Below are 27076 nucleotides of genomic sequence, written 5' to 3'. Positions count from 1 at the left end.
GACGATCGTACTTGATTCACCAAGGTTGGACCCCCCCACAATCAATTCTGAAAATTACGCTGAATTCCTCAAGCTTGGACCCCACCCCAGCTCTGACGATTGTGCTCAGTTTCCCCCCGATGATCATGTTGGACACAGTAATAGTGATAGATACACCAAGGTTGGACCCCAAACCATCCACTGTGATACTTGTGCTGGATTTATTAAGGCTGGACCCCACTCCCACTCTAATGATCATGCTCGATGCCCCCTGATGATCATACTGGATACACTAATCCCCCCCGCTATGATAATAGTGATAGATACACCAAGGTTGGACCCCCCATCCATGCTGACACTTATGCTGGATTCCTCAAGCTTGGACCCCACCCCAGCTATGACGATTGTGCTCAGTTTCCCCCTGATGATCATGTTGGACACACTAATTCCCCCTGCTCTGATAATAATGATAGATACACCAAGGTTGGACCCCCCACCTCCCATCCACTCTGATACTTGTGCTGGACTTATTAAGGCTGGACCCCACTCCCACTCTGATGATCATACTCAATGCCCACCTGATGATCATGTTGGATACACTAATCCCCCCTGCTATGATAATAGTGCTAGATACACCAAGATTGGACCCCCAATCTGTTCTGATGCTTGTGCTGAATTCATCAAGCTTGGACCCCATTCCCAACTCTGATGATCATACTTGATGCCCCCCTGATGATCATGTTGGACATAGTAATCCCCCCTGCTATGATAATAGTGCTAGATACACCAAGGTTGGGCACCCCCCCCCATCATGCTTGTTCTGGATTCATTAAGGTTAGCCCCCCACCCACCACTTTGATGATCACCCTCGATTTCCCCCTAATAATCCCACTCAACACATTAAGGTGAACCACTTGATTCGCTAAGTACGCACCTCATCCCCACACTCTGACCATCGCGCCCGATTTCTTCCCCCCCTGGTGAGTCACATGACCATCCATCCATTTTCCTTAATTTACGCAGGGAAGCTGGAACCCATCCCAGCAATCACTGGGTTCAAGGCAGGAACAACACCTGGACAGGACGCCAGCCCATCACAGGGTGATTTGATTTTATGTTGCTCACAGAGTCCCGAATGAGGCACTTTAGGTGTATTGTGAGGGAGCGTCAGTAACGGCACTACAGCCACGTGGCGCGATTACCCGAGGCTGATCCAGCTCAAGGTTGAGGACCCGAGTGGCTGGACCAGGCCAAGGGGACGCCCACATAACACATAGATGGGTGGGACTGGACCACGTGTCTGAATGTTTGCCAACCAGGGTCCTGAGCTGTTTTGTTGTGTGGTGGGTGCTGCGCCAGTGCAGGCTCGCCAACCTGACCGACTAGTGCAGCGTTTCTCAACCTTTAAGTATTTGCGACCCGAGTTTTCATAACAGTTTTAATCGTTTTTTTTGAAAGGAGCCCACTAATACCAATTTGTTCTTTTTTAATTAATGATATATCAGAGATGGATATTTTATTATACCTACTTAACTTTCATCGACATTTATCTAACTCTATATTTATTTTTCCAGTATCAGCATGCAGCTTAAGTTCATTTATTTTGGTTTCAATAGATGTATTTTTCATATTTTCGATTCTTGTTTTCTTTTTTTCACATCTTTGCGCCCCCCCCCTTTTAGTTACTTCATGCCCCCCCCCCCCCCCGGGGGTCCCGCCCCACAGGTTGAGAACCACTGGACTAGTGTGTTCAGAGTCCAGTGTCTTATCTGCTAAGCCACACTTGCCCATCCACGTCCCACTAACGTGGCCGCCCTTTGAGGAGGAGACATACTGGTTTAGTTTATAACTGCCTGGTGGGTTCCATTATGCGATCCAATCATCTCTCGCCTTTGTTCCCATTGCTTTGGCTCCTGGAAGGCATGAGAAGCGTCACTTATGGTCAGATCCTCAGCAACTTTGCTCTACACCATTGATGAAGTCGAGAAGATCTTAGTAGGAAAGTCACCCGGTTGACGTTTAGCCAATTTTTTGAGCCTGCACTTGTCCTGAAAGGAACTTACTGTATCAAAGAAGTAGCAATGATCAGTTATAAAATACAAAAAAAAAAGATACAAAATTAAAATAAAAAACAGGTAGGTTTTTCTTTTTTCTTTTTTTTAACTAACATTATTAACAAGAAACAAGAACTGCCTGCTTAGTTTAGTTTTGTAAAATCTTCAAGGCATAGGAGTTGTCCAAAAAACAATAAAAGTCACACACTTTCATACGGTAAAATACAAACATCTGGTCCCGTGGGGTTTTGCCATTGGGGTTCCACTGAGAGATCCACTTCACGTCTGGTCGTCGGCAAGGAATGTTTGGAGATCCTATTTATCGAGTCGGAACTTTCCCTTTCTCGATAATCAGGCTTGTTACAGTAGCGAAGGTTAAAAATACGGAGCCACGTACTGGAAAGAGCCGCTTAAGGGGCTTTAAGATAATAGCCTGGACACGTGTCTCCGCACATGACGGATAATCCGACTCTTAAACGGCTGTACATCTTAAGAGACAGAGGATCAAGTCGTCAATTCCCCCTTTTTATTTATTTCCTTATGTGCATAGAATCTTAAAAGTAGACCTGATCCTGGAGTGTCAATGAGAGGTGGCGGTGGCAGCAGCAGCAGCAGCAGCAGCAGCAGCAGCAGCACGAGGACTCTGCTTACCAAAGAAGGAGAAGACTGCTCAATGTCTTCAGGTCGCAGCAATCCACCATCTGAGACATGTGTACGGTTGTTTATTTAACTATTCATTTTTTTGTTAATTCTCTCACATGCAATGGAAGGAAAACATTCACAAAGGGCAGGGAGCTTCTGACCTCAGGGTGACTGAGCAAGAAAATGAGGAAGGAACCCATAAGACATCCCAACAGGGAAGCAAATGGCAGCAGAACCTTATTAAATGAATTCCAAAAGTGTTCTGCGGATACGTTCACTTTACACGTCCCGTTTCTTCTAGATTATTCCCATGACTTGCTCCTCATCTATATCCTGGGAAGATCCTTACAAACACACAGAGAATGTTCAAACTCTACAAGGGCTACGTCCAAACTGGAGAATGAGCCCAGGTCCCTGTAGGGCCCGATTTTCATATCCACTTAGACATACTGGGGTTAGCTTTTACAAACATGAGGGTGTTTTCTGGAGACTCTGCAACTGTAGAGGATATGACTTGGTGGAGGTGTGCGGGCTGAGCCATCTTGAAGCTCAGTGCTACTAGAATCAAAGTGAGAGAGTGCTGGACTAACCTGAACTGCCATACGGGAAATAGAAATCAAAGTGGTCTAGAGGTGGTACTCGGGGTACACCCTGCCAACAATCTGCATTGGGCTGCCAACTGGTTGGAGTTGTCTGGGTTTTGGCCAGTTGTCCAGTTTTGGCGTGAGCACAGCATTTGTACATGTCTTTTATTTAGCCGGAGGTTTCCAGTAAGATTTTCTATGCAGTGTAAGGTTGGGAGGTTGGTGCAGTAGCATGAAAATTAGAAGATGCCAACAGACTTAATATGTTAATCTGAAAGGCTGGTTGAATTCTGGGCACTAGCCTGGACACTCTGGTAGCAGGGGTAGAGACATAGAAATGGATATTGATTAAGCTACAGGCCATCTTGCAGATGGCTGGGACCATTACCCGGCCGGGATGTCTCGACAATGGAAGGACTGGGGGAGGGGGGCTTGTCCAGGACATTATCTCTCCTGGCCAGACCACCTGGCTTGCAGTGGTTCCATGGGTTTGGAGCATGGAAGCTCAACCCTGCTGGGGCCCATCATCACTGTCTGGACATTTGCTGAGCCCTTTTCGGCAATACTTCTGTGTGTGATAGAAGAACCATCTATCTATCTATCTATCTATCTATCTATCTATCTATCTATCTATCTATCTATCTATCTATCTATCTATCTATCTATCTATCTATCTATCTATCTATCTATCTATCTATCTATCTATCTATCTATCTATCTATCTATCTATCTATCTATCTATCTATCAGAAGCTCTCTGGACCTGCTGGATGCAGTGCTGTTGAAGAGCATGAATTAAAAACTAATGGTCATTATAAACAATGCTACACATTTTCTTTGTGACAACAACAAATTATTTAGCAGAAGGAACCTGTCAAAATGGTTTAGGCTTCTGATTAGCATGCTTGCTGGACACCTCTCTTGGGTGGCATGTCAGCATGTCCAACTGGGAGGACACCTCAATAATAGACTCTAGCTGAAAACCTCCAGAGCGATGACTCCCGGTGACACTGTAGTTAAGATTAGGGTTAGGGGAGGAGTTTCCGACTCAAATCAAGTAAACCAGGTGACAAAAACTGGCAATCCAATTGGCAGTCCAGCTGAGCTGCAGACGTCTGCAGCTGTGGACCCAACTTGAATTCAGGGCAGATCCGGGGTATGCTGGAAAGATTTTATGTCTCATCTGGCAAAGGACTCACATTAGTATCCCCCAGGAGGAGTTGGAGGAGATGATCAGGAAAAGGGATTGACTGATAGATGGTTGGGTGTCAAGAAACTCCTCTTCTCTGTAATTATTAGCCAAGCCATTTTTTGTAATTCTTGTGTATGTTTGAGAGGGTTGTTATTGTCGTTTGTAATATATTTAATGAATGTCTGTAAAAAGCTAACATTTTCTTTGGGACAGATAAAGATTATCTATCTATCTATCTATCTATCTATCTATCTATCTATCTATCTATCTATCTATCTATCTATCTATCTATCTATCTATCTATCTATCTATCTATCTATCTATCTATCTATCTATCTATCTATCTATCTATCTATATAGTGCCTTTCATGTCTATCAATCTAAGTACACAAGGATTAAATTGGAGCTTTGGAAGAAAAGTCACTGGCTTGTCTCCACTGTAATCAAATGTCCATAATAACAGTTTAAAGGCCTCGTTTCTTGAAGAACATAGGTGGACTTCTGGAAGAACCCTAATTTTCTTAATGTGTGCAGCCTTAAAATGGAGTTCTTTACGGAAAGGTGCTCTATAGGTGACAGTTCCACAAATATAATTCCTGCCCTCATTGACGTGTGTGACCCTGAATGAGTCACTGTGGCTGGCAGGCCTCGTTCCACACAGCAGTGTGGCCTTTCTTTTTGACATTCCCTTTTGTGTTTGTGAGCATGGGGGATCACTTCGTAGAACTAAAGTATTTGATACTCTATTATTATGCATTGGGATTTTAATTGCGTGCTCTAAGTAAATAAACGAGTTTTAAAATGTGCTCTTATTTTTGATAGTCAATCCTCAAATATCATGCTTTCTTGATTTGCGTGTAATTTTGGACGTCAGCACTTTCCAGGTTGTTTTGGATCGTGGCATCTGCAGTGTGACTAATGTCAGATTTCAGATGACCCCTGAAACGCATTCTGGAAATAAGAGGGAATGCAAACCATTCTGAAAAAAATGAAAAGGCTTCTTCAATATGGCAGCAGCATCAGGAATAAGAACAGTCCTTCAAGGCAGCTCACTGTATATAACATCTCATATTTTTGCATCAAGTTTCGGTACTGAGCATGTGAGACTCTTCCAGCTTTCCCCAAATGAATGTTTTTCTGATGACACTCACACCATTGTCAAGATTTAGCAGCACAGGTCAACCGTTTGCAGCACCTTCACTGTTGATTGCAATATGGCTGGTGAACTGGCTCGATTATTTGAGTGTAAACTGACCCTCTGAGGTAGAACAGAATCTGCTCCAATAAATAAAGGCTACGATGCTCACTCTAACATGGACTCTCAGTGCCCCCTAAAGGGATGTTTGTTTGCTTTTTATTTTTTGTTTAATTTCTTGGTTTAGGCTATTGAGCTGCTTTCTTATTCAAGACTGTTAGGAAGATAAATTTGTCAAGTCATAAATTAACACAGAATGACACCCACGTAGACAGAGGAAGGGACAAAAAGAGGGCAGAACTTCCACTAAATTCTGTGCTCAGCCACCACTGTGAAATCTGAAAGTCCCACATCCCAACTAAGGACAGCATAAGGGTTCGAGACTCGACCATTGCCTTCCACCCTGATATTGGGAAGATGCATGGAGAGAAAATCTCAAAGCCAGAATCATGGGGCTAAAATGACCATTGATCCTCAGATCTTAATGACACTAAAAATCACAAGACACACGTGCTACTGTCACGGTAATCGTTTGGTTAGCTGGTTAGTACATTAGAGCATTTCAGTCTGATTGTTGAGAGCGTTAATGGATTTTTTTCCCACTACATTATTACATTGGTTATTATCTGTTTTCTCATTCACCAGGACACAAGTTTCTGGAGTTCAGGTTTAGGTGAAGCTGGGGGGTCTCTGTTCTTTATTTTTCACTTTTCCATGGTTCCTCCTCAACAACTGTGTACTCAGCAGTAGAACCATTTGTGGCCAGAGTAACCTGAAAGCAATTATTAGGGACATCTAACTGAAGGACCAAGGCACATGTCAAGAAAGAGAGACAAGAAACATCAATGGTGGACCTTCATGGAGCAGAGAGACCTCGTGTTCCCATTCAGAGATTCATGGGTGAGCTAAGAAAGACTGAGAAGCTACACCTCCTCATCGGCCCTGTTGGCTTTTACAAATCGGAATTTTGTTCCGTTCAAACAGATGACTGGATATTACATTACATTTAAAAAAGAGCTGTGTTTTGTCCACCAGTTATTAGAAATAGAAGTGAATGAACGATAAATGTTTAAATTTTAATTAGCACCAGGATAAAATGAATCTATATATTTATATAAACTTAAAATCTACCGGTCTGACCATAGATATATACACATACATATGTATACCATGTATCCACTGTCATGCATGTGCTCATGGGGAAACAGCTTGAAGGCTTGGGTGACGGCAGTTCTCTTCCGAGACAGGAGGTGGCACTGTGTACTAGCGACCACTCCTCTGTCCCTTCTGAATCCCATCTGAGGTCACCTGTAGAGTTTATCCTCCCAGAATTCCTTAACTACGGAAGAGCCGCTAACCTAACTGGTTAATCCTAGAGGAAGTCGGAACGACACAATTTAGCATTGTGACATGCGTTTTCTTTATATTTGCTGTTAGGAATTATAAGGGGTTGGCTGCAAGGTAACCTTGTCCTGTGGTTGTTTTACACCATGTATGTGCTCACGTATTTCTCCACCTCTCTGTCACTATATACATATCTGTACATATACATACACATATGTATGTATATATGTATATATATCCATCCATCCATTATCCAACCCGCTATATCCTATCTACAGGGTCACAGGGGTTTGCCCAGCCAACACAGGGCGCAAGGCAGGAAACAAACCCGGGGCAGGGCACCAGCCCACCGCAGGGCACATATACACACCCACACACCAAGAACACACTAGGGACAATTTAGAATTGCCAATCCACCTCACCTGCATGTCTTTGGACTGTGGGAGGAAACAGGAGCACCCGGAGGAAACCCACACAGACACGGGGAGAACATGCAAACTCCACACAGGGAGGACCTGGGAAGTGAACCCGGGTCTCCTATACATGGTGCCACCATGCCACCATGTATATATATATATTGTTACACACGTGCGCTTGGGAGATAGCTGAAGGACCTGAACGAAGTAATTCCACATCAGACCAGGGGGTGGCAGAGTGCACTAACTCTTTTTTTCACTTCCCTGTAGACTGTTCACAGGAAATTCTGCCTGACTCTGATGACATCACTTCCTGTTTCGGGCCCGATGATGTTACTTCCGGTTCCTACCCCATTGATTTCACTTCCAAACCCATGGGCAAAGACCCTTCTGGTTCTGGCCCTTTTGATGATGTCACATCCGGGTCCAATGTCCAATATGGATGACGACCCTTCCGATTCAACCTAGACAAACTTAATTTCCTGTTCTGGCCTTTAAAGCCACCATCTTACCACCATACCATCAGTTCCATATTAAACTCAAACCAATGCACATCAGTAATAATACACAGATGGCTGCCCCAAACCTTTTTTTCGACTTTTGTTTCTCCTTGTCGTGACCATATATATAAAAATATATATATATATATATATATATATATATATATATATATATATATATATATATATATATATATATATATATATATATATCCATCCATCCATTTTCCAACCCGATATAGCCTAACTACGGAGTCACGGGGGTCTGCTGGAGCCAATCCCAGCCAACACAGGGTGCAAGGCAGGAAACAAAACCCAGGCAGGACACCAGCCCACTGCAGTATATATATATATATATATATATATATATATATATATATATATATATATATTGTAGATGCCACATGGACTGGACGGACATCCCGGCCAGGAAAGGAAGCAGACCCGGAAGGAAGAAATGGATGGACAGCCCCTATAGAAGCAGAGAGATCACTAGGGAGCTCTTATTCCCCCAGCATGCTGGATGGCAGCAGTCCTGGATATCCCCACCCAGTGGGAAGGCAGCAGGGCATGCCAGGAAATGTAGTCTGGCAGAACAGCCCTGCTTGGGTCACGGGGTGCCGCAAGAGGGTGTTCCAGGGAAACAAGTTCCCTGTTCATATAATGGACTTCCGTGTGACCAGGAAATACTTCCATTGGGCAATCGCCCTGGCACCGGAAGTACTCCCGGGTCTGTGATAAAAGGGAACACACTCCTTTATTTAAGCGAGTCGGAGCTGGGTGGTAGAGAGGCAACACCTGACTGGAGGAGGTCAGTGCTGTGGTGAGAGAACATATTGTGGAGAGTAAAAGACCAGTGTTTTGTGTGTATCAATGATACTTTTGGAGGTATTTAAATAAAACATAGTTTATTTTTGATAAAGTTCTATGTTTTTGTGATCATGTTGTTATTTGGGGCTCACTGACACCCTGGGTTTATCACAATATATATATTGTCATGCATTAACGTCTATAAGTCACTCTCTGGGCTCATCTGCGGCATGTATCACCACCCCGGATCAAGAGGGGGCACTGGTGCTAACCTTCTGCTGTTCTGTTCTCTCCTCAGAACTACGAAGACACCCAGTGAAGACAGTTGACTCCACCCCCCTTCTGGTCCCTCCCTTATAAATCCCACAGCCACTAGACAGAGGTGTTCCTTTCTGAACAGAATGCACCACAGGACAGATCTCCTATCTGGTATTCTGAGAACACTAAAATACCAAGCATTTATGGCTTTATTTTCATTATTTTTGTCAATTGCATTTACATCCTTAATAACCATTTTTTAAATGTATTTTCCTTGATTGAATCTAATGGGGGTGACCAGGTTTGTGCCCCAACATTTATTCCTGGGTCTTGCAGTTCTGTCACTCGACCACTAACTAATATACAGTCATATGAAAAAGTTTGTGAACCCCTCTTAATTCTTCGGATTTTTGTTTCTCATTGGCTGAGCTTTCAAAGTAGCAACTTCCTTTGAATATCTGACATGCCTTATGGAAACAGTAGGATTTCAGCAGTGACATTAAGTTTATTGGATTAACAGAAAATATGCAATATGCATCATAACAAAATTAGACAGGTGCATAAATGTGGGCACCCCAACAGAGATATGACATCAATACTTAGTTGAGCCTCCTTTTGTCCTCTAGACGCTGTCCTCCTATAGCCTCTGATGAGTGTCTGATTCTGGATGGAGGTATTGTTCACCATTCTTCATACAAAATCTCTCCAGCTCAGTTCAATTTGATGGACAGCCTGCTTCAAATCATCCCATAGATTTTCAATGATATTCAAGTCAGGGGACTGTGACGGCCATTCCAGAACATTGTACTTCTCCCTCTGCACGAACGCCTTTGTAGATTTCCAACTGTGTTTTGGGTCATTGTCTTGTTGGAATATCCAACCCCTGCGTAACTTCAACTTTGTGACTGATGCTTAAACATTATCCTGAAGAATTTGTTGATATTGGGTTGACTTCATGCGACCCTCGACTTTAACAAGGGCCCCAGTCCCTGAACTAGCCACACAGCCCCACAGTATGATGGAACCTCCACCAAATGTGACAGTAGGTAGCAGGTGTTTGTCTTGGAATGCGGTGTTCTTCTTCCGCCATGCAAAGCGCTTTTTGTTCTGACCAAATAACTCCATTTGTGTCTCATCAGTCCAAAGCACTTCATTCCAAAATGAATCTGGCTTGTCTAAATGAGCATTGGCGTACAACAAGCGACTCTGTTTGTGGCGTGAGTGCAGAAAGGGTTTCTTTCTCATCACCCTGCCATGCAGATGTGCTGAATTGTAGAACGATGTACAGATACACCATCTGCAGCCAGATGTTCTTGCAGGTCTTTGGAGGTGATCTGTGGGTTGTCTGTCACCATTCTCACAATCCTGCTCATATGCCGCTCCTGTATTTGTCTTGGCCTGCCAGACCTGCTGGTTTAACAGCAACTGTGCCTGTGGCCTTCCATTTCCTGATTCCATTCCTTACAGTTACACAAACTGACAGTTTAAACCTCTGAGATGGCTTTTTGTAGCCTTCCCCTAAACCAGGAGACTCAACAATCTTTGTTTTCAGATCTTTGGAGAGTTGCTTTGAGGATCCCATGCTGTCGCTCTTCAGAGGAGAGTCAAAGGGAAGGAAGCCCAACTTGTAATTGACCACCTTAAATACCTTTATATCTCATGATTGGACACACCTGTCTATGAAGTTCAAGGCTTAATGAGCTCATCACACCAAGTTATCAGCATTGAGCAGTGACAGGCATTCAAATCAGCACAATGACAAGGGGACCCACATTTGTGCACAGCCAGTTTTTCACATTTGATTTCATTTCATACAACTAAATACTGCGTCACTAAAAATCTTTGTTCAGAAAACACCGCAGTACTCAGATGTTTGTAGGAAATGAAAGACAGACCACTGTTATCTTTAGTGTTGAAAGGAGAGTCAATTATTATGCAGGCTGAGAGGGGGTCCCAAACTTTTGTCATATGACTGTAGATAGATAGATATTATGTAACTGCCAGAGAGGAAGAAAAGGCATCCAGGCCAGGATAAAGGAAGGATTCAGGCCCAGCCTGGAGGGCATAATGGAAGGGACAGGCGAGCAGGCTCACCAGGGGCAGATCATTCCCCCACACAACAGGTTGCAGTGTCCTTCCGACCTAAGCCCTATTAGGACACCCATAGTGTGGCATGAGAGTTGGAGTTTGGAAATGAAGCCCTGTCTGGGTCTTCTGGGACCACCAGAGGGAGCTGTCGGGTGAGGACTACTCTGGCTACCCTGGCTCTAGATATTCTGGACTGGTGACCAGGAGCAGTTCCCATCTCTGGTTTAAAAGGAAGCCTGATGCCTTACTTGTGGAAAGTCAGAGTCAGGATTCGGTGGGCAACACTCAGCCGAAGGTCAAGAGGAGGAAGAATTCAGTTGTTTTGTATAATTGTGGCTTATTTTGGTGATAGGTGATTATTGGACAGGTGTAAATGAATGCCTGTTATTTTATTCGTAGAACATCTGGTGTTGGATTTGGGGCTTTCAGGTGCCCTCTGGTGGCCACTATATAAATATGTAGTCTCTACTAGTCTCTAAATTCTGATAATGTTCTGAATAATGATCCACCAGAACCTAATCCCATTTTTCCCATAGTACCAATGCTTCAGTATCATCAGTTTCTGTTTTTTTAGGACTGTGACCCTGACAGATAACGGGAATTGACCGCACACATACAGTACGCAGCATGCATGTATCTATGGGTCGTGGAGTAGAATCTTGACTTCCCCAGATTGAGAAGAGTCAGTCGAGGAGGTCGGAAGACTTAGTTTGATGAAAGATTGCAATTTATCCTGCTGTCGCTTCTCCTCCTTTTTTTTTTTCCCATTACAATTGCTGATGTTACAAGCGGATAAACACGTCAGTAAATCAATTTGTTGTCGAGCATTCTGAGTGAACCTCTGAAGAAACGGGTGTCTCTGCTCCAATGCCCGTTAGAAGAACGACTGTGCGGCACTAAACTCACTGATGGGTGAACTACACATACAGGCTCATGCGTGTGGACTCGCAGCTTAGCCGTTTAGAACTGCAGCCAACATATAAAAAAAGAGGGAAGCACGGAAGCAGACGTACATTAGTGAGTCAATGCATAGAAATCGAAATGGATACAAGAGAGGAAACACAGACATAAAAAAAGAAAACAAAAGTGCCCACTTATGTACAGTACGCGGACTCTACACTTTAGGCCGGTTTTGTTTCCAAAACACAAATGTGTTTAGTGCTAAGTGCATGCGATGCAAAGAAACCTGAATTTAGACTGCACCGAAATTGGACAATTGTTATTGTTATGCTTTTAATAAAAGAAAATGGTACATTGATTAAAAATATTCCAATATGAAATAGCAGCCTACGGGTATCCCATCTCAGTAATGTGCTGGAAGTGGAGGAGGGTTCTAGAATGGCACCTTCTCCGAGGAGCTCCCCATGTATTTTAGAAGTCTAACCCTAACCCTAACCCTAACTCCAAATGTACATTTTGAAATAAAAAGTAAAAAATGATCCAAGGTAGTAAAAAAATGTTTTATATCAGCAAAGTGCATAAGCCCGTGAATCTGAGGGCTGAGGTTTTATTTTATTTTATTAATCCCTCAGTGTTGGCTGATGCAGACACCGGGCAGGATAGTCAGATTGTGAAATTCCTCTGAAGAAAGACACCAACTTGTACCATTAATTAAGTCAGGGGATGACTTGATCATTTGAGTGGGCTACGGGGGGGGGGGGGGTGGGGGGGGGGGGGGGGGGGGTCTACTGGATAGGTGGTCTTCATCCAGATCTGTTCAAATACTAATAATAGTAATAATTCACAGTTTGCATAGAAAGAGCCCATGGCACAGCAGACGTAAATTCTTGAGGGGTTAAATCACTGAAGACCACCCTATTTACTGTCACCTTTGTCCCTCTGGATCTAAGAGTAAGTATGGCGGCGTCCAGTTGTCACTTTAGAAAAGATGAACTCCAAAGCATCGACCTTGGGGTGAAACATTCTGGGAAACATCGCGTCACATGCAGAAAGAGCCATTTGGTCGGGTGACAAGATGTTCCCCAGAACCAACAATCTGAAGGCAGTACTTTTCAGGTGACGCCAAAGAAGTGCAAGTCTTTATCATTTGAGTTTTTTGGGGGGACGGGGGTCTTCATCCAAATCTGTTCAAATAGCGATGCACTTCATAAACAGTTAGAGTGACCTTACTTCATGGATTTCATAGAAAGAACCCCTGGCACAGCAGACGTAAAGTGTTGAGGGGTTGATTCACTGAGGACCACCCTATTTACTGTCACCTTTGTCCCTGTGGATCTCAGAGTAAGTATGGTGGGGGTAAAAGTTGTCTTCCTTTTTGGCGAACTGTTCCAGGAAACATTGCGTCACTTGCAAAAAGAGTCATTTGGTTCGGGTGACAAGATGTTCTACAGAACCAACAATCTGAAGGATGGAACCTTGCTGTACTTTTCAGATGACAACAGAAAAAGACAAGACTTGATCATTTGAGTGTTTCTTCGTCCAAATCTGTTGCAAATAACGAAACACTTAAGGAAAGATTAGAGTGACCTTACTTCACGGATTTCTATTTACTGTCTCCTTTGTCCCTGTTGATCTCAAAGTAAATATGGTGGGGGTAAAAGTGTTCTTTCTCAGGGTGAACTGTTCCAGGAAACATTGTGTCACTTGCAAAAAGAGTCATTTGGTTTGGGTGACAAGATGTTCCCCAGAGCCACCGTTCTGAAGAAAGGACTTCTTTGCATAAAAGAGAGTGCTGCATGGGGGACAAAGGGACGAACCTGCCGGTGTGAATCAGGGACACATGGAGATCAAAGTGGAAGAATGGGATGATGCAGAGGCTGCTATTTCATGCATAGTTACAAGTATAGAGACGGATATTTATTAATATTTATAAAGGTATGTACAAACATGCAAAAATAAAATATAAAAAAAAATAAAATCACATGCGTGCAGCGCTATATACAAGTCTCGATATCCATAAAGGTGAAATGTACCTTGCACTCATCTACTAGCACTGAGTTGTGTGCTGCATAAACACACTGGTTGGAGTTGTTCTCTCGATGATTCTTGAGGTCATCGTACAAAGACTGGGTCTTGGTGAGCTCAATGTCTTCGTGATGTCCGTGGTGGGCATCCAAACTTTCCAGCTCGGCTTTTGACAGGTGGTAGACGATTCCGGCGCCGAAAGAGTCTCCCACCACGTTCACTGACGTCCGCATCCTGTCTCTGAGGTGACAAAGAGAAGGTCACATGTCAATGGTTACCATCCAAAAGCAGTGTAGAAGAAGTACTTTGAAATCAGAGTGCGTTCATATTGGGATATGGAATTGAAGAGTTGGGGTCGGGGTCTCCTTGGAGACTGGAGGGCGTTCATGTATTGCTGTGTCTGACCCACTAAAGTGACATCTAATAGAAGAGCAGAGTTGTGTCTGGATGAGCAATGTCACCCTCCTAGAGCTGGCACTTGTGAGGTCCTGTGCTCCTTCTATCTATCTATCTATCTATCTATCTATCTATCTATCTATCTATCTATCTATCTATCTATCTATCTATCTATCTATCTATCTATCTATCTATCTATCTATCTATCTATCTATCTATTATATAGCGCCTTTCACTCTATCTATCTATCTATCTATCTATCTATCTATCTATCTATCTATCTATCTATCTATCTATCTATCTATCTATCTATCTATCTATCTATCTATCTATCTATCTATTATATAGTGCCTTTCACTCTATCTATCTATTAATTATATAGTGTATTTCTATCTATCTATCTATCTATCTATCTATCTATCTATCTATCTATCTATCTATCTATCTATCTATTATATAGTGCCTTTCACTCTATCTATCTATTAATTATATAGTATATTTCTATCTATCTATTATATAGTGCCTTTCACTCTATCTATCTATCTATCTATCTATCTATCTATCTATCTATCTATCTATCTATCTATCTATCTATCTATCTATCTATCTATCTATCTATCTATCTATCTATCTATCTATCTATCATATAGTGTCTTTCATAGCTATCTATCTATCTATTATATAGTGTATTTCATTCTAACTATCGGTCAAGTAGAAATCCTTAAATTGCAGATCCCTGAGAATTTCATGGATGTAGGAACGACAGGATGAATGAATTCCTTGGTAACTTAACGCAGATCCCGCTCCATTTACACCGTGACAAATGTGATGATGATGGACATTTGAAGCCTTGTATGTCAGCGTGATGATTCTGTGCCGCTGCAACAGATGTTTCCGACACTAAAAGGTACAAATTAGATGACTAGATAAAATGCTGAATAAGACATACCATAGAACATCATGTAAGGTTTCTTAAAAATCCTTTGCAATCAATGAAAGCATTCATGTAGAAATAAAAAGGATGAAGGGTCAGAGACACAAACGGCTTCACTTGGGGGCTACTAGGGCTGCAGTTTAAAGTCGTCACATCTCGCTGGACGCTTGCCTGTCTTTATTCATAGCATGCTGATGAATTTCCCCAAAGCCTTCATAACTTTGTTGATTTGTTTTTTTTACTCTTCAAATCTGAGCCGTTCCTCCATTAAATGCCAACGTTGGTTTAAGCCGAGTATGATTTACAGACAAACAAGAAGGTTTTATATTTCATGGCAGTTCATTAAAAATGACCTGAAGTGGCCGAGTAATACTCACAATAGCCAATCCACTGCTACCAGCAGGCTAATGTCTTGAGTCGGCAGTCCAACAGCTGTTAGGATGAGCAGCATGGTGACCAGTCCAGCACTGGGAATGCTAGCAGCCCCCACACTGGCTAGAGTCGCCGTCAAGCTGAGGAGATAGCAGATAATAAACATCATTTAAACAATTTAAGATGATTACATTTAACTCAGAATCAGCTTTTTTATATGATCTAACAAGATGACATTACATACGCTCGAACATTAGAACAATCTGGATTGAGACCAGTAAAGCTCACCAGTCCTCTCCTCTTAATTCTTCCAAAATAACATCAAGTTGAGTTTTGAAAGACCCTGAAAGTCCTACTGCCCACCACACTACTTGGTCACTTACTCCATGTGTCTGTGGTTCTCCATGTGAAGAAAAACTTTGTAAGTTAGTAGGTATATACAGTACACAACATAGTCATGTGATAAAGTAAGTGCACCCCTCCGTTTATCCCTCTTTCATATCCATCAGATTAGAATCAGGTGTTCCAGATGAGGTGCCAATGATTCGGAGTTTAAGGTGGACCAGACTGTCGTATGTGGACTGCAGGCGTCAAGGGTCACCTGTGCTATCTGTGTGTGGTGACGTCATGTCAAGATCAAAAAGCTCCCTAAAGCCCTTTAGAGAGGAGGTTGTGGCTGTCTAGGAGTCTGGTAAGGAATTTCAAAAGATGGCCAAATGATCCGAAATCGGTAATTCCAATTTAAGGAAAGTGACGTTGAATTCAAATGACTGCTAACTGGTCCAAGGTTGGCCGGCCCAGCATGTTCAGCCCAAGAGCTGACTCATTGAGACTAAGAAGAGTGATGTGGTGCAAAGAGCAACATGTCTGGGACTTCACGGCGGACCCCTTCCCACTTATTGCTTTGATGCATTGCACCAGGTTGGAGGCTATGTAGAGTGATGTGGTGTGAAGTATGGTGAGATCAGGACTTCACGGCAGACCCCTGCAGCATATTGCTTTGAAGCAATCATGGCTTCATGGGGAAGATTATTGATTCGAAATACTGTATGGTGCGGAGTGCCAGGTAGGCCGTGCCACACGCATATGCTGAGGGAACAGTTTAAAGGCTCAGATAATTGTACTACACCTCCAGAAAGCCAGGGGGAGCCGTCAACTATTTCCTTTTCTCTTCTCTCTGCAGGCTGGAAAATTGACAGCCATGACACCTCTGATGTCACTTCCGGTTTCCGCCCACCTGGACCCACCTCTTCCTGCCCAGGACCTTCATCTCCAGAAGCAATGCCATCCTGAATCAGTCCTACGGAGACTCACATCATTTCGATGTTTTTTTGAATATACGGGGTTGGCCCAAAGATTTATAATCTCTGCCCGTCTCTTTATTACAGCGGCACTGAGGAATGATGCGTTGTGTTTGACTGATAACTACTAACAGATTTGTAAGATGGCGCCAGTGCTTGTGCTCAACCAATCAGCACAATTTATCACCCAAGCCCCACTCACAATAGTTTCGGGTTGAACTTTCAAAACTCGACTTGATGTTTTTTTTGGAAGAATTAAGTGGATAGGACTGGCAAGCTTAGTTGGGTTGAATGGCCAATTCTTGTCCAGATTGTTCTAATGTTCTAACAAGTTCATAGCCTGGAGGTAGAGCTGAAAAAAGTATCAGGAACTCCCAAAGGTGCCTGAGCGGTTCTTCCGAGTGATGTCATAGGAGGAACATTTTTGGTGCCCATCCGCATGAAGGTTCCAGAAAGAACCCTCACTTATTTAGATCTGCAAGCAGCTCCATACAATAAACATCCATGAATAGATAGTAACAGATCTGTGAAATACCACTGGGTCAGGATTGCTGCACACAATCACAAAGGCCAAGTCCTGGTTTTCTGTATCTCTTGGTGTCCTGCTAAAGATTTTCATTCTTTTCTAAATATTAGGAAGTCTTTCAAAGCACAAAGAATCAAATTTGTTATGCCAAGAATGAAACGGGGCTCCGTCAAGTGATGGAGGAACCACATGATCCAGTAAAAAATATCAAATGCCATTAAAGAACCAGGCTTTTGAAGAGCGTACTAGGAACTACAAATGGCTGAAAAACATCAAGTTCTTGAAAGAACTTCCTGTGGTGGTGAAGCACCAAATGCCTGTGTCACTTCCCATAATGTTAGTCAGACGAAGGGCTCCTTTGACTGAGACCATCTAGTCTCCCATTGGCTACAATGATTTTGTCTTTGGTTGGAGGGGCGGGCTCTTTGTGTGCGAGAATTGGGAACCAATGAACACTCAGCATAGAATTTAGCGATGAGAAGTCTGAACACATGTTGTGGGGTACAAAATCGGTACATTTTGGTTTAAATTTCCATTATATTTTGTTCAAGACAAAACAACAGTTGAACTAAATTCAGGACACATCAAAGCATATCTTCTTCCCAGTTGTACTCAGTTGACAGTAGCTGGCGCTGCCAGGGGAGGACCTCCCTGGTTTTTCATATGACCAGGAATTGCTTTCAACAAGTCAGGTTGTGCCACCGGAAATACTCCCAGGTTCAGCTTAAAAGGAGCCTGCTGTCATACCTCAGAGAGTTAACGTCGGGAGGCAGCGGGCGAAATTCACTTAGAGCAGGGGTTCTTAACCTGAGGTCCATGGATGGGTTTCTGGGGGTCCTTGAGGGTCACATAAAAATGATCATTTATATTCACTATACAGCCGGTACTGTTGATTTTTCTTGGGTGAACTTCTTCACACGCGTTACATCTCTCGCTGGTATTTTTCCCCGCATATTATTTATCTCACCTAAGCCTAATGCAGTGTTTCTCAGCCTTTAAGTATTTGCGACCCGAGTTTTCATAACAGTTTTAATCGCGCCCCCCCTAACGTTTTTTTGAAACCCTAATAAAATGTATTCCTATATTTTTTGCTGCCTATACACTGCTACAACTTTAAAATTTCCCTACGAATAGCAAAATTACGCCACATATGGCAACATTCACGCCCCCTTTTTTGTTTCCCCCACAGTTTGAGAACCGCTGGCCTAATGTGTGAGTTACACACTCGTGAGAAAAATAACGAGCAAAATAAATAACCGTGTGAAAAATGTCACGAGAAACATCACGCGAGAAAAATAGCGGTAACCATCCAGCACTTGTCGCAATCAATGGTTTCCCATTGAAAGAAATGAAAGAAAACACCCCACCCTGCCACTTTTTAAATAATACTTTGTGTATGTCATATACAGTTACGTCCATAATTATTTGGACAGAGACAACTTTTTTCTAATTTTGGTTCTGTACATTACCACAATGAATTTTAAATGAAACAACTCCGATGCAGTTGAAGTGCAGACTTTCAGCTTTAATTCAGTGGGGTGAACAAAACGATTCCATAAAAATGTGAGGCAACTAAAGCAATTTGTGAACACAATCGCTTCATTTCAGGGGCTCAAAGTAATTGGACAAATTAAATAACTGGAAATCAAATGTTCATTTCTAATATTTGGTTGAAAACCCTTTGCTGGCAATGGCAGCCTGAAGTCTTGAACTCCTGGACATCACCAGATGTTGGGTTTCCTCCTTTTTAATGCTCTGCCAGGCCTTTACTGCAGCGGCTTTCAGTTGCTGTTTGTTTGTGGGCCTTTCTGTCTGAAGTTTAGTCTTCAACAAGTGAAATGCCTGCTCAGTTGGGTTAAGATCAGGCGACTGACTTGACCATTCAAGAATTTTCCACTTCTTTGCTTTAATAAACTCCTGGGTTGCTTTGGCTGTATGTTTTGGGTCATTGTCCATCTGTATCATGAATCAATGTGACTGCTGTATTTAGCTGGATTTGAGCAGACAGTATGTCTCTGAACACCTCAGAATTCATTCGGCTGCTTCTGTCCTGTGTCACATCATCAATAAACACGAGTGTCCCAGTGCCACTGGCAGCCATCACACTGCCTCCCTCCACCGTGTTTTACAGATGATGTGCTATGCTTTGGATAATGAGCTGTTCCACGCCTTCTCCATACTTTTTTCTTGCCATCATTCTGGTAGAGGTTGATCTTGATTTCATCTGTCCAAAGAATGTTTCTCCAGAACTGTGCTGGCTTTTTAAGATGTTCTTTAGCAAAGTCCAATCTAGCCTTTCTATTCTTGAGGCTTATGAGTGGCTTGCACCTTGCAGTGCACCCTCTGTATTTACTGTCATGCAGTCTTCTCTTTGTGATAGACTTGGATATCGATACGCCCGCCTACCCCCGGAGAGTGTTGTTCACTTGGTTGGCTGTTGTGAAGGGGTTTCTCTTCACCATGGAAATGATTCTGCGATCATCCACCACTGTTGTCTTCTGTGGACGTCCAGGTCTTTTTGCGTTGCTGAGTTCACCAGTACTTGCTTTCTTTCTCAGGATGTACCAAACTGTAGATTTTGCCACTCGTAATATTGGAGCAATTTCTCCGATGGGTTTCTTCTGTTCTCACAGCTTAAGGATGGCTTCTTTCACCTGCATGGAGAGCTCCTTTGACCGCATGTTGTCTGTTCACAGCAAAATCTTCCACATGCAAGCACCACACCTCAAATCAACTCCAGGCCTTTTATCTGCTTAATTGATAAGGACATAACGACGGACTTGAGCACACCTGCCCATGAAATAGCCTTTGAGTCAATTGTCCAATTACTTTTGAGTCCCTGAAATGAAGGGATTGTGTTAAAAAAATGCTTTAGTTGCCTCACATTTTTATGCAATCGTTTTGTTCTCCCCACTGAATTAAAGCTGAAAGTCTGTACTTCAACTGCATCGGAGTTGTTTCATTTAAAATTCATTGTGGTGATGTACAGAACCAAAATGAGAAAAAAGTGGTCTCTGTCCAAATATTTATGGACCTAACTGTATGTATGTGACAATTACATCTCGATAAATAAAGTACATTATATTCATTGCATGCAAAGTTGTGTTTATGGGAATATTTCTGGGGAAGGGGGGCCAAAGCTTTCATCAGATCCTTAAAGGGGTCCATGACTATAAAAAGATTAACAATCACTGACTTAGAGGACAGAAGGAGATAAGACAAGGCATTGGGTTTGTAATTATTTTTGGCTTTATTTATTGTATTAATGCAGCTGGCTGGATTAAAAATCCATTTATTGAACCTGAAGTTGTGTTGAGTCTTGTGTGGCTGGGGTTTGGGAGCTCAGTGGTGCCCCCTACTGCTCACACCTTATTGTTTCTGTGAGATCTGTGAAGAAGATCTGCTTAAAGTGCATTGGCACTCTGTTGTTCATGCTTTGTCGCTTGTCAAGGATTCAAGATGCTGACCACATTATACCAGAAGGAAGACCAGCATTCTGACATTTATCATCATTATTATTTTTATTATTATTATTATCTTATATATAAATGTCTACGCGTAGAAGTGTGTGTGTGTGTCTGTCTGTCTGGCCAGGAAGTGTGAGGCTACAGCAATGAAGCTCAAATAAATTGACTCTGTCGCCAAAGTGAAACCACCGACAAAAGATAAACTCACTTAGCCGCTGATACACAAGCGAGGCGAGCACATCGGCAAAACGAAACCTCTGAGGAGAGAGAAACTCGCTTAGCTGCTAATACACAACGGAGGTGAGAACATCCACAAAACAAAACCTCTGAGGAAAGAGAACATTATTTAGCTGCTGAGAAACGATGGAGGCGAGCACATCAGCAAAACCTCCGAGGAGAGAGAAACTCAGTCGCTGATAAACGATGGAGGCGAGCACATCGGTAACACAAAACCTCCGAGGAGAGAGAAACTCGCTTAGTCAATGATAAACGACAGAGGTGAGCACATCGGCAAAACGAAATCTCAGAGGAGAGAGAACCTGTCACCGTCCTGCTCCACTGACAGACTGAGGAGATCATTCCTCCCCCACACTATGCGACTCTTCAATTCCACCCGGGGGGGTAAACGTTAACATTATTCAAAGTTATTGTCTGTCTGTATACCTGCATTGTTATCACTCTTTAATTTAATATTGTTATTATCAGTATGCTGCTGCTGGAGTGTGTGAATTTCCCCTTGGGATTAATAAAGTATCTATTTATCTATCTATCTATCTATCTATCTATCTATCTATCTATCTATCTATCTATCTATCTATCTATCTATCTATCTATCTATCTATCTATCTATCTATCTATCTATCTATTGTGACAGTTTGAGGTCGCTGTCGTCCTCTTGAACCCTCGGACAATACGCCAAACACCAGGTAAAAGTCCAAATATTATTTTAGTTTGAACAATAACGTGCACAAAGCACCCTCCACTCCACAATACTCATAAATTAATCAATTCTCTCAATAATCACAATAATCAATCCTCCACACTCCCAGACACTTCGCCACCCTTCCTCCCAGCTCAGCTCACTGTACTGGTTTCCCAGAGTCCTTTATATAGTTCATGACCCGGAAGCGTTTCTCTCTTTTGTCCATGTGATCATGAACACTTCCGGGTCGGATAAAAAGCTCCTTTCTTCAACCCGGAAGCACGTCGTTTCTTCTTGTCATATGATCCTGACGCACTTCCGGGTTATAGGGCACGTAACAGTCCAACAGCCCCCTTACAGCGACTCCTGGTGGTCCCCATGGTACCCAGCAGGGCTGTGTATATAAACTACAAAGTCCATGAGGCCCTGCTGGAATTCGGGGAACGGCCATGTTGTCGTGAGAGCTCCTCCTGGCGGCCTGGGGGTGAGGACCGGAATATTTAGCCGGCCACCCACCACACTATCTATCTATCTAGTCAATGATAAACGATGCAGGCGAGCACATCGGCAAAACGAAACCTCTAAGGAAAGAGAACCTCACTTAGCTGCTGATAAACGATGAAGGCGAGCACATCAGCAAAACCAAACCTCCGAGGAGAGAGAAACTTGCTTAGCCGCTGATAGACAACAGAGGTGAGAACATCCGCAAAACCAAACCTCCGAGGAGAGAGAAACTCGCTTAGCCGCTGATAGACAACAGAGGTGAGAACATCCGCAAAACAAAACCTCCGAGGAGAGAGAACCTCGCTTAGTTAATGATAAACGACAGAGGTGAGCACATCGGCAAAACGAAACCTCAGAGGAAAGAGAAACTCACTTAGCCACTGATAGACAACGGAGGCAAGTACACTATTTATTTATGTTAGGCAGAATGCCCAGAGGGGACTGGGTGGTCTCCTGGCCTGGTACCCCTGCAAATTTTATTTTTTTCTCCAACCATCTGGAGTTTTTTTTTTTTTTTTTCTGTCCCCCCTGGCCATCGGACCTTACTCTTTTCTATGTTAATTAATGTTGTCTTATTTTCATTTCTTATTTTGTCTTTTATTTTTCTTTTCTTCATTATGTAAAGCTACTTTTTGTATGAAAATGTGCTATAGAAATAAATGCTGTTGTTGTTGTTGGCAAAATGAAACCGCCAAGGAAAGAGAACCTTGCTTAGTTGCTAATGCACAACCAATTGAAGTGCTAGAATCCATGGTTTGTAGGAGCCCGAGATATTTACAGCACAAAGTAAGCAGTTCTAAGCAAAAAAGTGCAGTTCTTCATATTTGCAGCCCAGGCCTGGAAGAGACCATCTCAGGGTCACACATCAAGCTAGAGGCAAGAAATGAAGCTGCCACATTTTGTCTTAAATGTCCAGGGCTGAAGACGTCATATCACGTTTCCTAAACTGAATCCATTTACTGTTATCAGAATATACATTTAAAGAGAAAAAGGTCAATGGTTATTTCCATGCTGAAAAGGATGTTTTGGCCTTCATCAGGTGTGCAGCTGTAAAGGAAATAGCAGGTAAAAAAAGATGGAAAGGAACAACTCCAGGCAGAAGAAAGGAGGAAAGGTGAGAGGAGGTGAGAAAAAGGTGCCATTAGAGCAGATGACTGGAGAGATTAAAAAGTTAGTCGGCCATTAAGATCTGGAGGAATGAGTGTGCCCTGGATGAGCAGCTTCTGATTTTCTTTGAAAAGTGTCTTTGAAGTCCTGTGGATGAACACAAACCGAGAGATCAATGTGGCTGTGATGAAAGGATGTGAACGCTCTGTGAGGTCTTTGATCTAAACAGCTCGAACATCTTCTCTGAAACGGTGTCTCCCTATGTCACCTCATTGGATGGCTGGACACTTCCGACAAGAAACGCAGCCAATCAGATTTTTAGACTGCCAAGAGGCCTGTTATTTAATTTTCAGTTTAACAGATCAGATATGGGAGTTTAGGAGAAGAGGGAGTAGATGTGCTGAGGGATCAAATGTGGAAGATCTATGAAGAGGAGAGAAAAGCAGAGGAGTGGAGTGGAGGAACAGTGGGATTGGACCCATTTATAAGGAGAAGGGTGATATTCAGGATTGTGGAAACTAAAGGGGGATAAAGCTGATGTCACACCTGGGAAAATCTGGGAAAGGGTTTTAGAGAGAAGGTGTAGGGTAGAGACCACCATAGGAGAGGAGCAGTTTGGCTTTATGTCAGGGAGAGGAACAACTGAAGCATCAAGAAACATCAAGAAACACAGAAAGGTTTGCATATGGTGGTCATTGATTTGGAGAAGGCTTATGATGGAGTGACACATCAAGGAGGTCTGGAGGTGCAGAGGACCAGAGGAGTTTGTGAAGATTGTCCAAGACATGTATGGGGGAGTGAGAACTCGGGTTAAAAGCAGTGTTGGGGTAACAGACAAGATCCCAGTTAGAGTTGGTCTGCATCAGGTATCTTCTTGAAGTCCTGAACTCTTTTTCATTAGGTGATGGCTTGTGTTGACTCAGGTGATCAAAGGCCAATCCCTCTTGTGCAGGCTTTGTGCTGATGACATTGTGTTGTGTAGCCCCAGCAAAGTGGAAGTTGGAAGACTGGAGAAGGGCTTTGGAAGACAGAGGGTTGAAGATAAATATGAAGACGAAAGAACATCTGAGGTTTAATGATGACCAGGATTCAGAAGTTAGCCTGCAGGGGGAGCTCTTGAAATGAGTGGAGACGTTTAAGTATCTAGGATCAGTGTGGATGGAACAATCGGAAGAAGGTATCAGGAATGTTATATAATCGAAGAATTAAAGGAAATGTTAATGGTCAGGTTTTTAAAGACTAGCCATGATGGATGGAGCTGAGGCATAGGCAGTCAAGAGAGCACAAGAGAGGAAGTTGGATGTGGTAGAAATGAGAATGTGGAGGTGGATGTGTGGAGCTACAAAAAAAGGACAGAATGAGAAATGAAACAATTGGAGGTACAGCAAAAGTGGGAGAGAAATCTAAGAAAAGTACAGGAGAGTAGGTTGAAGTGGCACTGACATTTGATCAGGAGAGACAATGAAGATGTGGCAAGAGAATGATGGGAGTGGAAGTCCAGGGGAAGAGAAAGTGAGTGAGGTCAAAATGGAGGTGGATGGATAAAGAAAAAGAAGAAAGGTTATGACTGGGGAGGAGGTGCAGGATTGGGCTGTTTGGAGATGGCTGGTCAGAAGATAGAAGTGGGAAAAGATGAAGAGGAAGAGGAAGAAGAAGAAGAAGGGCCAGGTACAAGGGTGTTGTTGGAGACATATGTGCACATGACACAGTGGCTCCTGTTACAGTGCCTGGTGAGGAATGCGACTCTCCTTTGTGAAGTGAGCTACGGAGAACAAGTTTAGGTTAGGTGGTCGACGAAAGAAGATCAAGGGAGGCTTAGGAAAGAAGACTCCTGTGCAGGGATCAAAATACGAAACTTTCATTTAATGTTGGGTTTATTATTGGGGTTATTGTTGATCACAATTTATATCAATTTTGTAACATTTCAATCAAAGTTTTCACACAAATATCTGTGAATCCGATATGGAAAAGACATCTAGGAAATATCTGGCTACAATTTAAATATTATAAGAACTAATGTTTCATTTTATCAAGTCTGTTTCCATCTTCAATTACTGTATCTATGACTACAGCTGGAAATAATTACATATCATGCACATCAATCTCTAAAGTTATAACATCCAGATAGTGAATTCCTTATAATTAAAGTGAGAACCTACCTGACTGTCACAATTTGTCCCCCGTCTAACTGGATTCCATTCATCTGTGCGATGAAGATGGCGGCAACAGCCTCATAAAGGGCCGTGCCATCCATGTTGATGGTGGCACCAACCGGGAGCACAAATCTGGTGACTCGTTTATCAATTCCCAAGTTTTCCTCCAAACATCGGAATGTCACAGGAAGGGTCCCTGCGCTGCAAAACAAAAAAAGAAGAATAAGACAAATTTTGTTTTACAAGGACTCCATTTTCTTGCATTTGTAAGATTTGAGCAAAAAGATGTTTGAGTCCCGATTCCCTGGCAATACTTTTGAACTGAGACTGACATCAATGATTTGAGTTCTTTTATTATTAAAACTACCCACCGCATCTGTCGATTATAGATAGTTGTGATCTCTTGCCCTACGTGTACCTTCAGTGCCTTTCCTCTGTATCCGTGTGAAGGTGAACTTTTCTTCACTGGCACTCCGTCTCTTGACCGCATTCCCATAATACCTGCTTATTAGACCCTGTCATTATTTTTGAGGCACTTTTCTCACACTCCTCTCCAGTTTAGTACTTTCAAACTTTGAAGGCGACTCTCCCAGCGTGCACCTTTACTTCTCCTTGTGCATCTCACACTCGCATTCCCTCTTTCATTGCATCACCAAAGCTAAACTGACCAATCAGATTGCTCAGAGGGACGGGACACACCAACCTTAGTGTTTTATTACTGTTTATAGTGGACAGTTTGACAGATCTGCATATCCAGACTCTTCAACATCCTTGAGAAAACATATGCCAGGGTTATGGAATTGGGACTCCATCTGATTATCAAACCTCAAATTTATGAGGAGCTACAGGAATTCCTTCTTGGTTGTGGAACTCTGGAATAGCTCCCTCACAGGGCTGGGACCGACCCTAGATGGGATGCCAGTCCATTACAGGGCACACACTCTCACTCGTTGGAAGGATAGGTTTGGTACTTTTCAAGTCAACGTTATCTTATATATATATAATGTGACAGATAGGGGGCGCTGTCATCCCCTTGAACTCTCAGACAACACGTTCTGACACCAGGTAAAAGTCCAATATTTAAATTTATTATAATAACAATGTGCACAAAGCACCTCCACTCCACAATACTCCAATAATACCTCAATACTCAATCACAATAATCACAATCCTCCACTCCCAGCAGCTCAGTCACCCTTCCTCCCAACTCGGCTCACTGCTGGGATCTCCCACAGTCCTTTTAAACTCCTTGACCCAGAAGTGTTTCTGTCCCTCAGTCCACGTGACTTCTTACCACTTCCGGGTCAGATCAAAACTCTTCTTTTCTTCAGCCCAGAAGTATATCATTACTTCCGCTTCTGTGACTGGGAAGTACTTCCGGCATATTCGGAAAGTACCACTCCCTGTT

The 27076-nt window shown here is 42.8% G+C and overlaps 1 protein-coding gene and 1 long non-coding RNA gene across 2 annotated transcripts in view; one reads left to right on the top strand and one right to left on the bottom strand.

The window, feature by feature from the left end:
• The first annotated feature begins 358 nt into the window (after positions 1 to 358).
• On the top strand, positions 359 to 1700 carry LOC127526806 (uncharacterized). Its single transcript, XR_007934240.1, has 2 exons — positions 359 to 462; positions 620 to 1700. It is a non-coding gene; the product is annotated as an uncharacterized LOC127526806 (long non-coding RNA).
• Positions 1701 to 4074: 2374 nt separating this feature from the next.
• Positions 4075 to 27076, bottom strand: part of slc1a2b (solute carrier family 1 member 2b) — a 202220-nt gene continuing 179218 nt past the window's right edge. The window contains exons 8-11 of the mRNA XM_051923611.1: positions 25675 to 25869; positions 15694 to 15828; positions 13995 to 14226; positions 4075 to 6417 (exon numbers count right to left, since the gene is read on the bottom strand). Of these exons, the coding sequence (XP_051779571.1) occupies positions 6343 to 6417; positions 13995 to 14226; positions 15694 to 15828; positions 25675 to 25869 (637 nt within the window). The 3' untranslated portion in view covers positions 4075 to 6342. The remainder of the gene's footprint in view (positions 6418 to 13994; positions 14227 to 15693; positions 15829 to 25674; positions 25870 to 27076) is intronic.

This window comes from Erpetoichthys calabaricus, chromosome 2 (genome assembly GCF_900747795.2).
Source record: "Erpetoichthys calabaricus chromosome 2, fErpCal1.3, whole genome shotgun sequence".
Taxonomy (NCBI): Eukaryota; Metazoa; Chordata; class Cladistia; order Polypteriformes; family Polypteridae; genus Erpetoichthys; species Erpetoichthys calabaricus.
Note: the sequence above shows the minus strand (reverse complement) of the source record. Positions and strands in the feature narration are given on the sequence as shown.